This window comes from Chrysochloris asiatica, unplaced genomic scaffold, assembly GCF_000296735.1.
Source record: "Chrysochloris asiatica unplaced genomic scaffold, ChrAsi1.0 scaffold00024, whole genome shotgun sequence".
NCBI lineage: Eukaryota > Metazoa > Chordata > Mammalia > Afrosoricida > Chrysochloridae > Chrysochloris > Chrysochloris asiatica.
The window spans coordinates 15,021,966-15,035,630 of record NW_006408542.1 but is presented as its reverse complement, the minus strand read 5'-3'; the positions used below and the strand labels follow the sequence as shown (position 1 = coordinate 15,035,630).

The window sequence follows — 13,665 nt, the reverse complement described above, 5'->3', positions numbered from 1 at the left end:
TGTCCCCCAATTTAATCTTAAGACTCTTATCAGATTTGTCATTCCTTAAAGTTTTCTCTAACCTTTGCTTTAAAAGATTAAATTGTATTCTTAGTTGTATTTGTCAGTTGACTATTCATTTCAGTATTGGAAAGGATGTTTTGTATGTATGAGAAAAATCAGACAACGCTATCACTACCTCCTGTTTGGAGTTCTGGTGTAGCACTGGACTGCTAGCTGCAAGGTCAGTGGTTCAAGTTTACCAGCTGCCCTTGGTAACAACACGGTTACTCTAAGTTCTAACCGACTCGATGGCACTTAGCAACAACCTTCTGTTTATGGTAGAATGAACAATAGAAAGGAAATCGTTGACTCAGTGTAGAACTTTAGAATTTACTCTTACCATGGAGTTGTATTCTAAGATACTTAAACCATCCTCATGGACAGCCAGCCACATGAAAGTATTTCCAAGGGATGACAGAGTTATGGGCTATGAAGAGATGAAAGTACACTGTATTATAAACGATAAATATATTTACAGAAATATTTCTCAAGTTAAATGTTTGCCATTAATTAACAACAATAAAAATCTACAGAAAATCTTTCTTGGGGAGGAGGTATAGTGTATCTGATGCTAAGAGAGCTGGGTTTAAGACTCAAATTTGCCAGTAATGTATTCATTAGGAGTCCTGGGGTGGTGCTGTGGGTTAATGCACTGGACTGCAAAGTTGGTTTGAACCACAAGGTCAGCGGTTCAAGCTCACCTTCTGCTCCTTGGAAACTCTATACAGGGTTGCTATGAGTCAGAACTGACAGTACTTAACAACAACAACAAATGTGTATATTAGGACAAGCTACCTAATTTCCTCATCTGTAACATGGAAGCAATAATGCTTATACCTTATTTTTCTTTTGTTTAAAAAAGTTAATAGTTAAAAAAAAGCTCTTAGGGTTTCTGTGATGATCAAAATTCTAATGAAAAATCATACTGATATGCTTTATAAGGTATATATTACTATTACAATGGGAATAATAATTATTATTTCACACTTTCTTTGAAAGATTATTGGTCGAATATTCAATGTCTAACATTAGAAAATAAGAAGGAAATATGAAACTGTGTGATCAACAGTAATCAGAAATGCGAACATTTCCATGAAAAAATTTTTTACTACAAAAACCAATTAGTTGTAAACCTTCACTCAATTCACAATAAAAAGTTGAGAAAAAACCAACAACAAAAAACAATTAGTTACCCTAACCTGAAAATCCTTACTCCTACTTCCCGCCCTCACAAAAAAACAAGGAAAGATGAAGGTAACAGGAGACACAGGGAGGAATGCAAGAGTTAAAGTGAATCAAGGAAAATAGTGTTAACTGATGGTATATGGAAGAGATTGTATTCATTGTAATGTCAGGAAGTAGATGATTTGTTGAATGTGGAACTGATCAGCTGCTCTGTAAACCTTCACTCATTCATAACAAAAAGATTTTTTAAAAGACTGCAGAAGAGATGATTTATTGTACATAAATGCACACACACACACACACAATGAAATTATATTGATCAAAAGAATCTCCTACCACTAAAACTCATGAATGTTTTTGGTATTCCATAATGATTGCTTTGTTCAGTTAGCAACAGAAATTCTAACAAAAAACTTAAGGACTTCTCTGAAATCTTATAAAAGAATCTTAACAGTAAATATAAGGAATTGGGATCCAACTTGTGTTATTTGTATGCAGTAAAAGTTATTAAAATCTTATGTATAAAAAACACAGGTTATCACATTGTCCATGAGGGATGGTTTACAAAAGATTAAGTCCCATCAAATGGATTTCAAGTCACAGTGGCTCCAGGTGACACAGAAGGTTTCTGAGGCTGGTATCTTTATGGAAGCAGTTTGCCAGGTCTTTCTCCCACAGAGCCACTGGCTGGGTTTGAACTGCCAACCTTTCTGTTAGCAGCTAAGTTCTTAACCGATGTTCCACCAGATCTCCTTTCACAGAAGACTGCTCTGGTTATATGCTGTTGAGTCAATTCTGACTCATAGCAACCCCTGTGTAGGATTTCTAAAGAGCAGCTGGTGAATTTGAACCTCTAACCTTGTTGTTAGCAGTCCAGTGCTTATCCTACAGTGCCACATCAGAACTCCTTGCAAAGAAAAGGCATCCTTTTCTGCCTACCTTGCTGCCTACCTTGCGGTTCAAAGCAACATTGCGGTCCAGTGCTTATCCTACAGTGCCACATCAGAACTCCTTGCAAAGAAAAGGCATCCTTTTCTGCCTACCTTGCTGCCTACCTTGCGGTTCAAAGCAACATTGCGGTCCAGTGCTTATCCTACAGTGCTACACCAGGACTATTAAAAGCATGTTGTTGTTAAATACTATCGAATTGGTTCTGACTCATAGTGATGCTGTATAGTGTTTCTGAGGAGCAGCTTGTAGGTTTGACCTGCTGACCTTGTGGTTCACAATCCAAGTGCTGATCCTACAGTTCCACACAAGAAGTCCATTAAAAGAAATGTTGTTGTTAAGTGCCAGCAAGTCAGTAATGACTCATAACAACCCTTCCTGGACAGGGTTTCAAGGAGTGGCTGATGAATTTGAACCACCGACCATATGGTTCAAAATGACCTTGCGGTCTAGTGCATTATCAGTCCAGGAGGATGCCTTTCCTTTGCACTGAGTCCTAGCATGGCGCTATAGGATAAGCACTGGAATGCAATGTCAGTTTGAACTGCAAGCCTGGTGGTTCAAACTGCAAGGTTGGTGGTTCAAACTACCTGTTCCTCAGAAACCCTACACAGGGTCTCTATGACTTGGAAATGACTCAATGACATGTAACAATAACAATTATTTTAATGTTGTCTTGAAAAGGCTATGTTGTTATTCATTGCTGTCAAGTCAAGTCAGATCCTGTATAGGGTTTCTGAGGAGTGGCTGGTGGGTTTGTACTGCTAACCTTGTGGTTTGAAGTCCAGTGTTTATTCTACAATGCCACACCATGAATCAGGTAGTATTTAAAAGGATGCCACTAAGTAAACAAAGAAGGCATTTCCCTGTTACAAAAAAGAAAGTGAGCAAAAGATGCCATCTGTGTAAAAGGTAATGCACTGTCATCATTTAATAAAATTTTTGTGCTGTACAAAACATTATGATGTGCAAAGCATTATGATGGGCACCCAGTGAAGATCTTAGGATCAGTGAGTCTTACAGAGTATATAACTTCTTAGCAAGGATAAAACACATACACACAAATGTAACATAAGACACATGTAACTTAAGAGCCTGAGAGAGTACAAGATGGCATGGTTCAATAGAAAGAGGTAGAATTTAAAATTACAGATTTTTATTTGGGAAGAGGGCTAGTCAATCCCCTTCCACAGTATTTCTGTAGCACACTGTTTTTATCAAAGTCCTGGTGTGGTGCTGTAGGATAAGCACTGGACTGCTAACCCTAAGGCTGGTGATGCAAATCCACCAGCTGCTCCTCAGAAACACTGCATGGTCGCTATGAGTGGACCGACTTGATGGCACTTTAACAACAACTGGTCACGTCGCTCTTAGAATATTTATCACACCCTGGTTTGGTTGCAGGCCTGTAGCCCTATACTAAGTTCCTGTTAGTTGGGAGCTCAAGAGTCAAGTGTTTGAAGCCATGAGCTTATCTATCCCTAGATCTTCAGTAAGTGCTTGACAATCAGAACTCAATATGTAATATGAGCATATGAGTGAGACCTGGCAGGTATAAATGATTAACATGCTCAGCTGCTAACCAAAGACTGGAAGTTGCAATCCACCAGAAGGTACCTTGGAAGAAAGGCCTGGTGATATACTTCCAAAATAATCAGCCACAAAAAATCCTATGAAACACAGTTCTATTCAGAAACACATGGAATGGCCATGAGTAGAAATCAACTCAGTGGCAACTGGTTACAGGTTAAGTGGGTGAATGAATGAATGAAGAGAAGAAAGAAGAGTTATTTTCAGTCTATTGATTAGCCTAGTGAATCTACTAAATGATTTAGGGTAGGGAAAAGTTGAGCGGAAGGGAAAAGATAGAGAAGTTGATGGTTTTCTGCACTTTTCCCAGCCAGTATCCCTGCATTGTTTACTTAACACTTTTGGGAAGTCGTGTTCTTTTTTTTTTTTTAAAGCAGCTGTACTAAATTTAGAGTTACTGTTATCACTACTTTAATTGGCAGAACTGGATGAAGTTGGTCACATACACAATGGTTTCTATTATGCATCTCCTCCTCAACCTTTTCTTACTTTTGCAAGAAACAACTTGGCACCAAAGAATGGCCACTTCCGGGCTACTGTCAAGTAAATTCGCACACAGTCAGCAGCAGTATGTCCACGGAGGGCCATCCATCTTGTTGACAGTCTTTGGCAAAGCTGCCTATGACAAGAAAAAACACAAAAGCAAAATCAGCATATCATCCTCCCAAGGTAAAGCTTTCCTTGAGCCCATCCTGGTAAAGCTGAGAGGCAGTGAAGGGATTCCTTTGTGACTCTTGCCTACCACTGTCCACCCCTTGTCTTTTTGTACCACTCCTTTGACCAAATTCTCATAGGCCTAGTGCTTTCAGCACAACTTAGGGGCCACTTCCTCCCAACCCTCCCTACCATCTCTGAGCAGGTACATTTAAAATATCATAATAAGTGAACATAAAACCTTAGTACAAATTTGTTTAAAAGGTAATTTTCTCATGGACATATTTTCATTTTAAAGAAAAGTACAAAAAGTAAAACCCAAAAAAAGTAATTCCAATGGCGGAATTTAGAAAGATGTTGGATATCTGGGAAAAGCTTTCAAATCAAATCATAAAAGCAGACAACTATCTATATAAACCAGGTTTTAAATGTTTCCATTTTGGATAACTCAGCAAATTGGATATGCCTTTGTCTTTTCCTCTAGCAAGTTTTTCTTTATGTACTCTCTAAAATCCAAACTTCAAATGAGTTGGGATAAATTAAAAACTTATCAAAAATTAAAAAAAGATCTTGTGTGTTAAGAAGAGAATTTATTACTATTCCATTCTCTTTATCATAATGTAATACAAGTGTGCTTCAAAAAGTTCTAATATCTTTAAATTCCATTTTTCCATGAACTTCTTGAAGTCCCCCACATATGACACATCTGTATGTGGTGTGCTGTGGAGTCGATTCCAACGCATAGCGACCCTGCACAGAATATCCAAGGCTGTAAATCTTTACAGGAGCAGAAAACCTCATCTTTCTCCTGCAGAATTGCTGGTAGTTTCGAACTGCTGACCTTGAGGTTAGCAGCCTGACTCATGACTACTACACTACCAGAGCTTCTTTATATAATACAAAAGAAATAAAAATTGTTTCATAAAATGCTTAATAAAATAAAACATGCTATTGGCCACTTTTATCCCTTCTATTTATCAGGATTAGTTTGAAAAGAATTAATGAAATCAGATGAAAAGAAGGTCATCTAAATTAGAGTAAATGTCTTTATTATTTCTTTTTATTATAAGCATAGATTCTAAAGTTTCTAGAAAGGAGTATTTAAAAATATTTTTGAGTATGAAAAAACCAGAGAAAATTATCATATACAATTTTCTTTTCACTTAAAAAATTTGAACAGAAAAAAAATCACTGGAAAACTAGTGAGTCTACCCTTCAAAGACTTAAAATAGTTCCTTACCTTAATTGTTCTTCAGAACAACCATCTCTATACCTTTTAGGATAACATTTCTCTATGACTTGCTTTAGAGTTTGATTTGCCTTGCACTGATTAGTAACGTGTCCAGCTGGAGTAGAGAAAGGTCTTTCAAAATCTCCAATCTCCACCTAATTGGAAATTCAAAGAGAAAATATAGGATATTGGAAAAAGTTTTAGAAAAGAAAGTCAATTTCTTTTTAAAATATTTTTTATAACACATCATACATAAATCCATTTGTCACGCTTGTGTGATTAAGACATTTACAGTTATACACAATAATTGCTACTAAAATATAAATGCTATTTAAATTCTAATTTTGAAAAAAGCTATAATTTAAACATTTCTGTCCCATTTCTGCACTAACCTCCATAGGTTAATCTCACCATCCTATCAGCAAATTCTATAGACACTTTGTAAGTAGATTTGCTAATAGCATTTGCTTATAGAAAAGTTCATACTCTTTCCTGCTATTGCTGGTAACAGCACAGGATGATTTTTAAGGTACTATTTTACAGGAATTTTTAAGGTACTGGGCTGCTAACTGCAAAGTCGGCAGTTCAAATCCACCAGTTGTTCTTGGAAACCCTATACAGGGTTGCTATGAGTAGGAACCAACAACACACAACGTTTTACAAGAAGCCTTGGTGGTCCCTATGAGTTGGAATTGACTCAGTAGCGGTGAGTTTTTAAACTGTATGCTGAGGAGCCCTGACTGTGTAATGGGTTAAGCACTGGGCTGTTAACCACAAGGTTGGTGGTTTGAGCACACCAGCCACTCCATGGGAGAAAGATGAGGCTTTCTGCTCCTGTAAAGGTTTACAACCTTGGAAGCCTCATGGAGCAGTTCTGTAGGGTAGCTATGAGTCAAAGCCGACTCCACAGCAGTGGGCTGGTGGTGGACGGTGATGGCAGAATTCACAAGTGAAGGTGATGAGAACAGGAACTCAACAGGACAGCTTTATTGATTATTTTTGTTTCTGGGGCTCACAGTTTTCTGCCTTTGACAGGTACAGTTTTACCACTTTTCTATTGTTTAAGGAGTCCTGGTGGTTAAGCACTGAGCTGCTAACCAAAAGGTTGGCAGTTCAAACCCACCACCTGCTTTGCAGTCTGCTTCCATAAAGTTCTCCAGTCTTGGAAACCCTATGGGGGCAATTCTGCTCTGTCCTATAGGGTTGCTGTGAGTTGGATTCTACCCAACAACAATGGGTTTTGTTTGGTATCCCTTGTTTTAGTGGGAAACAGTGGACTTTTCCTTCCCTGACAGGTTTCTGTCTCATACAGGTTTGTTTTTTTTTGCAAGTTTTATTGTAATTGCTAAAATAATGTAAAATGAAAGTTTAAAAAGGACTACAAAAATTAGCAAGTCGCATTTCATAGAACTATTAGTTGGATTTTCAAAGCATCTCTAATGAATGTAATGGTGGTTAAGTGCCGTGGAGTCAGTTCCAACTCATAGCGACCCTGTACAGGGTTTCTGAGGCTGTAAATCTTTACAGGAGCAGAACGCCTCATCTGTCTCTCACGGAACCAATGGTAGTTTTGAATTGCTGACTCTGAGGTTAGCAGCCTGACTTATAACCACTATGCTACCAGAGCTCCTTGAATGTAATGGTAGCAAGAACTATATTCTCACTACTTTTTCCCTAGATTTTCTCCATAAGTTTAACTGTATTCATTCTCCCATTTCATTCTATTACTCTGTTATTCCTCAGAAATGAAAGCTTCATTCCCTCTCTCTCTCTCAAAGGAACAATGTTTAGCTCTTGTTGTTAGGTGCTGTTGAGTCAGTTCTGTTCATAGCAATTCTATGTGCAACAGAACTAAACAGTGCCTAGTTCTGCGCACGCCTCACAACTGTTGCTCTGTTTGAGCCCATTTTTGATGCTACTGTACCAATCTGTCTGGCTGGGGGGATTTTCCTCTTTTTCACTGATTCTCTACTTTGGCAAGCATGATATGCATTTCCAGGATCTGGTCCCTCCTGATAGTATGTCCAAAGCATGAGAGCACCTTTGGAAAAACCTGTCACTGTTATGTACTATGTGTTTTCTGTAGAAGACTGAACTTGATGCTAATTGATATAACAGACAAGCAAAAGGAAGTGCTTTAGCCATTTTAAAGCTGATTCATTGAACCATTTCATCATGGCATTCTTTGTTCTACATGCAAACTCCTTTGTTAAATGCAAAGACTCGTGGTATTCTTTCAAGGTAATTAAGAAGCTTGATTCCCTTTATGGAACACTGTCTCCTTCTAACATCACTGCTAATACAGTGCCAGCAATTTAGAGACAAACTGAAATTATAATGCCTGATAGTTTTTAAGGAGCTCTGGTAGTGTAGTGGTTATGAACTGGGTTGTGAACCGCAAGGTCAGCAGTTCGAAACTACCAGCTGTTCCGTGGGAGAAAGATGAGGCTTTCTGCTCCCGTAAAGATTTACAGCCTTGGAAACCCTGTTCAGGGTGGCTATGGGTCAGAACCGACTCCAAGGCACATTTCAACAATAATCACAGCAAAATGAAATGAAAGCATCCCTAAAGGTGTACTGTTTTACTACATTTAACTCAGTGTAGAAATTAATATGTTACCTTTACAATACGTTACTCTTGAAATATATGTATGCTAAGTTACCTGTGCTAAAAGAGCTGCCATTTCTAATGCCAGATCCTTGTTCAGAGGAAAGAGCCCATTTATTATTTGATCATTTGTCTGATACATTAACAGCAACTTCTCTCTGTCAGTCTCTCCACGTGCTTGCACGGAGAAATACAGTCTGTTTAAAAAAAAAAAAGGGTGTGTGTGTGTCATGGAATGATATTCTTACAAAGAAGAAAATAAATGCTGGAGGCTGTTCTAAAACAGTTCTCTAGGAAATACATACTTAAAACACTACTTTATTTCTGTTCTCTCTAACATTCGGCAACCTGAAGAATTCTGCTCTGCTATTTTTATGCTATGAATTACCAAACCCTTACCTGTTATTGAGAAAGGACTAAAGACATGGAGAAGAATTAAGTATGCCCACTCTTGTAAGGAATGCTGTTAGAACCCTTCATCTCAATGGACTTTGAAGAACTACATTTCAAAACACTCATGATCTTTCCCAAATAGCTTAGACATACCAGGGAGTAAAGAGAGGAAAAAGGTTTCAGTTCAAAACCAATCCAAAAGTCAACATCAAATAAAAGGGGGAGGTGCTTGCTTTGACTACCTTAAAGATAATATTTATACATTTAAATGTGCTTTGACTATATTGCTGCATTCTGATAAGCAGCTTCAGGGACTCAAAAATACTTTACATGTTATCATTATGACCTGTTGTAGTATGAATAGCTTTTGCTTGCCAGAAGGTCATCATCGAATTGTTGTTGTTAGGTGCCATTGAGTCGGTACCTACTCATAGCAACCTTATGCACAGCAGAATGAAACACTGCCCAATCCTGGGCCAATCTCACTACTGTTGCCACACTTGAGTCCATCAATGCTGCCACTTGGCCAGTCCATCTCGTTGGGGGTCTTCCTCTTTTTCTCTGACCTTTTACCTTACCAAACATGATATTCTTCTCCAGCGACTGGTCCCTCCTGACAATATGTCTGAAGTATGAGACACGAAGTTTGGCCATCTTGGCATTCAAGGAGCACTCTGGCTGCACTTCTTCCAAAAGAGATCTATTGGTTCTTTTGGCAGTTCATGGCACTTTCAATATTTTCCTCCAACACCATAACTCAAAAGCATCAATTCTTCTATGGTTTTCCTTATTCACTGTCCAGCTTTCATATGCATATAAGGTTACTGAAAATACCATGGCTTGGGTCAGGTGCACCTTAGTCTTCAAGTTGACATCTTTGCTCTTCAACACTTTAAAAGGTCTTGTGCAGCAGATTTGCCTAATGCAATACGTTGTTTGATCTCTTGACTGCTGTTTCCCTGAGTGTTGATAGTTGATCCAATAAGAATGAAGTCCTTGACAGCTTCAATCTTTTCTCTGTTGATAAGAATGTTGTTTATTGGTCCAGTGGTGAGGATTTTTGTTTTCTTTACATTGAGATGTAATCCATACTGAAGGCTGTGCTCTTCATTGAATTAGGGTCCCCCTTGATCATTCATTGTGCCATTTATTTATATGTGAGATTCTGGGCTTCTGACTTCAGGCTGAAGACCTGGCCAGCCAAAAACCCACAGCCATAGAGTTGATTTAGACTCATAGTGACGCCATTACAGTTTCCAAAACTGTAAATCTGTCCATCAGCTGACAGCCTCTCTTTTTTCCTCAGAGCGGCTAGTGACTTTGAACCACCAACCTTGCAGTTAGGGGCCCAACGCCACAGCACCACCAAGACTGCTTTCAGGGGATACTATGTATTGACAATGGGGTGACATGGAAACACTGTCATGACAACACAGTGACTGAAAAGAGCCATTTCTATCCAGTTGTTAGGTAGGTACAAAAATATGTGGCAACAACCATTGCTCCCACAGCCCTGTCTACTCCTCAGCTGGGTTCAATAATCCACTGCAGTGGCCACCCAGATCCCACACATCATACTCACAGTTACTGGTTTTATTAGGAAAGTTAGGAGGTACAGGACAGGATCAGAAATGCTCAAGGCACAGTTGCTCCAGTCAGCTGCTGATAAATGCCCAGAGGACACACCACTCCACCATAAGCCTCAGCCTGAAGGCACTCAACTCTAGTTCCCTGGTCAGCAAGCCTAGCTCCCCCACCTAAGTGTCTCAAGGCACCCCACTTTACAAGCAAGCTTCCTGCCCAGAGTCACTCATCTTTACTTGCTCCTTAGGCTGGGAAGCTCACTGCTCTGGTTCTTGGTTCTGTTGCTGCTGCTCCTCTACCACTCCTGTAGTGTCACCACTTTCTGTCCTTAGGTTGAGCAGTTTCAGTGCACGGGGAATTTGGAGTCCAAAGGATGCACTCCCCCCCTGGCTCTTTCTTTGATGGTAGTAAGATTCATGCCTGCTCTCTTTGCATCTGAGATGGCTCATTTTATACCCATGTTAGAGGTTCAAGTTCTTACAATTACTATGAAGTCTGCTGACATCCACTGCTGAATTATGTCATCCTATCAATATCTCCGGAGGCCCACCTTCTCTAGACGCAGCAGGACAGAAGCTCTCTTTAGTGGGAGTTGCAGACTATGGCTAGAGGAGACATTGGGTAATTCATGACACCACATTAGGTGTCCAGGTGTGGCACTATTGGATACACACTGGACTGCTAACCACAAGGTTGATAGTTCAAACCCTCCTGCCACTCTTCATAAACTCTATACAGGGTTGTTATGAGTCGACACCTATTCATTTGACAGCACTTAGTGACATCAACAGCTATCAGGTAGGTTAATGGGTAGGACAATTGATTCGCATTCAGCTACTAACTTAAAAGTTGGCTTTTTGAACCTACCCAGTGGTGCAACAGAAGACTGTCCTGGCCAGATGCTTCTGTAAAGATACAGCTAAGAAAACTCTGTGGAACAGTTCTATGCTGCGGGACATGGGGTCACCATGAGTTTGAATTGACTTCAAGGCAATGGCTTTGGTTTGGGTTTTAGTTGTTAAGTGTGCATCCAATTGACTAGAACTCTGGATTTCAGCCTTTTTCTCCTATGCCTTTGAGGGGGATGAAACACTCCCATCAGCTACTGAACCTCATTCAGAAATGATCTCAAACAGCAAGGGGTTAAGGGCAGCAGTTTAGAATCTCTGGGGAAACTTGGGGGCGTGGAGGAAGGTTGTGTACTCTCAGCCCTTCTGATCATTCTTCCTATCAACCTCAGGTTAAGAATCATTGAACTGGACCAGTCATTTCAAATGGCATCCTGGGGGGTGAAAATCAATCCCAAGCCCCATTTTTTATCTATGACTACATGACAGCAAATAATGCAAGTTGTTACAGTGGCAGAAGCACATAGTAGGGCAGTATCAGCCAAGTGATATAAAAGAAAGAGAAAAAAAAAATAATAATAAAGCTCTCATTTTGTGGTATGCTTGTCTTTTCACATTGTGCACTGTGTTTGTGTACATAGTTTATTTCCCCTGCTTGATATCAGGAGCTAGCAAACATAGCTAAAAATGCATAATCAACAGAAGAAAAGTGAGGCAACTGAGACCTCCTAAAAATTAAACGTTTATTTAATTTTTATTAAATTAAATTCTATGCTCAGTAAAAAACTTTATAGGAGAGTAGAAAGAGAACCTACAGACTAGGACAAAATCTTTGGCAGTGGTATTTCTGACAAGGGAGTAATGATTAAAATATATAGGAAACTTCAACAATAATTCAACAATGAAAAGACAAACAATCCAATTAAAAAAAACCAAAAAAAAAGGACTAAAGACATGAAGAGACGCTTCATCAAAGATGACATTCATGTGACCAAAAGAAGAACAATAGGGTGCTCCCATTCGAGAGATGCAATATCAAAACTGTAATGATATACCATCTCAACCCTGCAATAATGGCAATGATCAAGAAAAAAGCAAACCAGACAACCACAAATGCTAGCGAGGTTGTAGGGACTCTGGAACTCTTAGACATTTCTGGTGGGATTGTAAATGGTGGAATTACTATGGAAAACCGCACAGCACGTCTTCAAAAAGCTAGAAATAGAAACACCATATGAATTACATTTCTAGGCATATATCTTTGAAATACAAGAGTCGGGACATGAACAGACATATGCATGCCTGTGTTCATTATAGCATTATTCACAACATCACAAGGATGGTAACAACTTCAGTGTCCATCAATGGATCAATGGATACACACGCAGTGGTAATGCATACAGTGGAATACTACGCAGCTATGAGGAATAATGGAAGTCCTGGTGTGGCGCTGTGGGTTAATGCGCCAGACTGCAAAGCCGTTTGAGCTGCAAGATTCGTGCTTCAAGCTCACCAGCTGCTCCTCAGAAACCCTATGGGTCAGAATTGGCTCAATGACACTTAACAACAACAACAATGAGGAATAGTGAGGGATCTGCAACATGGGGGAATCTGGAGGACATTTTGTTGAGAGAAATAAGACGATCACACAAAAAGATAACTATCATATGGTCCATTATAAAAAGGCAAAAATATATGTACATACAAAAAGCCAAGTTCTCTGATGGTTACTAGGACTAGTAAGGAGAAGGAAGGGGAGTTATTTTTTAGATAAAAGCCACTTGTTACTTCTGGTAATGGGAAAGGCAATATCAAATATGAGTGAGATCACTCAACTTGGCTAAGGTAAATAAAGACACTAAAAAGTACATGAGAAAAAAAAAGGTATCATTTCAGTAAATACTATAGTATATGTGGCACTCTGGATTAATGTACTGAACTGCCAAGTGGGTTTGAGCCACAAGGTCAGCGGTTCAAGCTCCCCAACTGCTCCTTGGAAACCCTATACAGGGTCACTATGAGTCAAAACTGACTCAACAGCACTTAATAACAACACCAATATAAAATTTATAACAGTAAAAATAACCAAAAAAATCATGTATGAGACTGCACAGATAGATATGGATGTGTAGAAAGGCACATGTGAGTAAGTGCACACACATGTTCAGGAGTATCTGTAGGCATATGGACTCACATGTCTCTCCACATATGTAACAGACTACATAGCGAGCAGTTATGGAGACTTCCCAGACCTATTGAGACAACTCATGGGATTGGTTTACAGGGTTAAAAAGCTTGGGGCAACAGCCTTAAGGAACAATTTAGTCAATTGGTATAATATAGTTCACAAAGATAATGTTCTACATCCTACTTTGGTGAGTAATGTCTGGGATCTTAAACACTGCGATCAGCCATCTAAGATACATGTATGGAGCAAAAGAGAATGAAGGAACCCAGAGGCTCAAAGAAGAAACTAATCCATAGGACTAACAGCCCATATGCATCACAGCCCCTTTGAACCTGAGATCAGAAGAATTAGATAATGCCCAGCTACCACTACTGACCATTCTGACCAAGGACAC

The 13,665-nt window shown here is 39.2% G+C and overlaps 1 protein-coding gene across 1 annotated transcript in view; it reads right to left on the bottom strand.

Moving 5' to 3' along the window:
- Positions 1-13,665, bottom strand: part of PLEKHH2 (pleckstrin homology domain containing, family H (with MyTH4 domain) member 2) — a 128,342-nt gene that overhangs the window by 10,224 nt on the left and 104,453 nt on the right. The window contains exons 24-27 of the mRNA XM_006839406.1: positions 8,314-8,455; positions 5,660-5,805; positions 4,255-4,384; positions 383-469 (exon numbers count right to left, since the gene is read on the bottom strand). Of these exons, the coding sequence (XP_006839469.1) occupies positions 383-469; positions 4,255-4,384; positions 5,660-5,805; positions 8,314-8,455 (505 nt within the window). The remainder of the gene's footprint in view (positions 1-382; positions 470-4,254; positions 4,385-5,659; positions 5,806-8,313; positions 8,456-13,665) is intronic.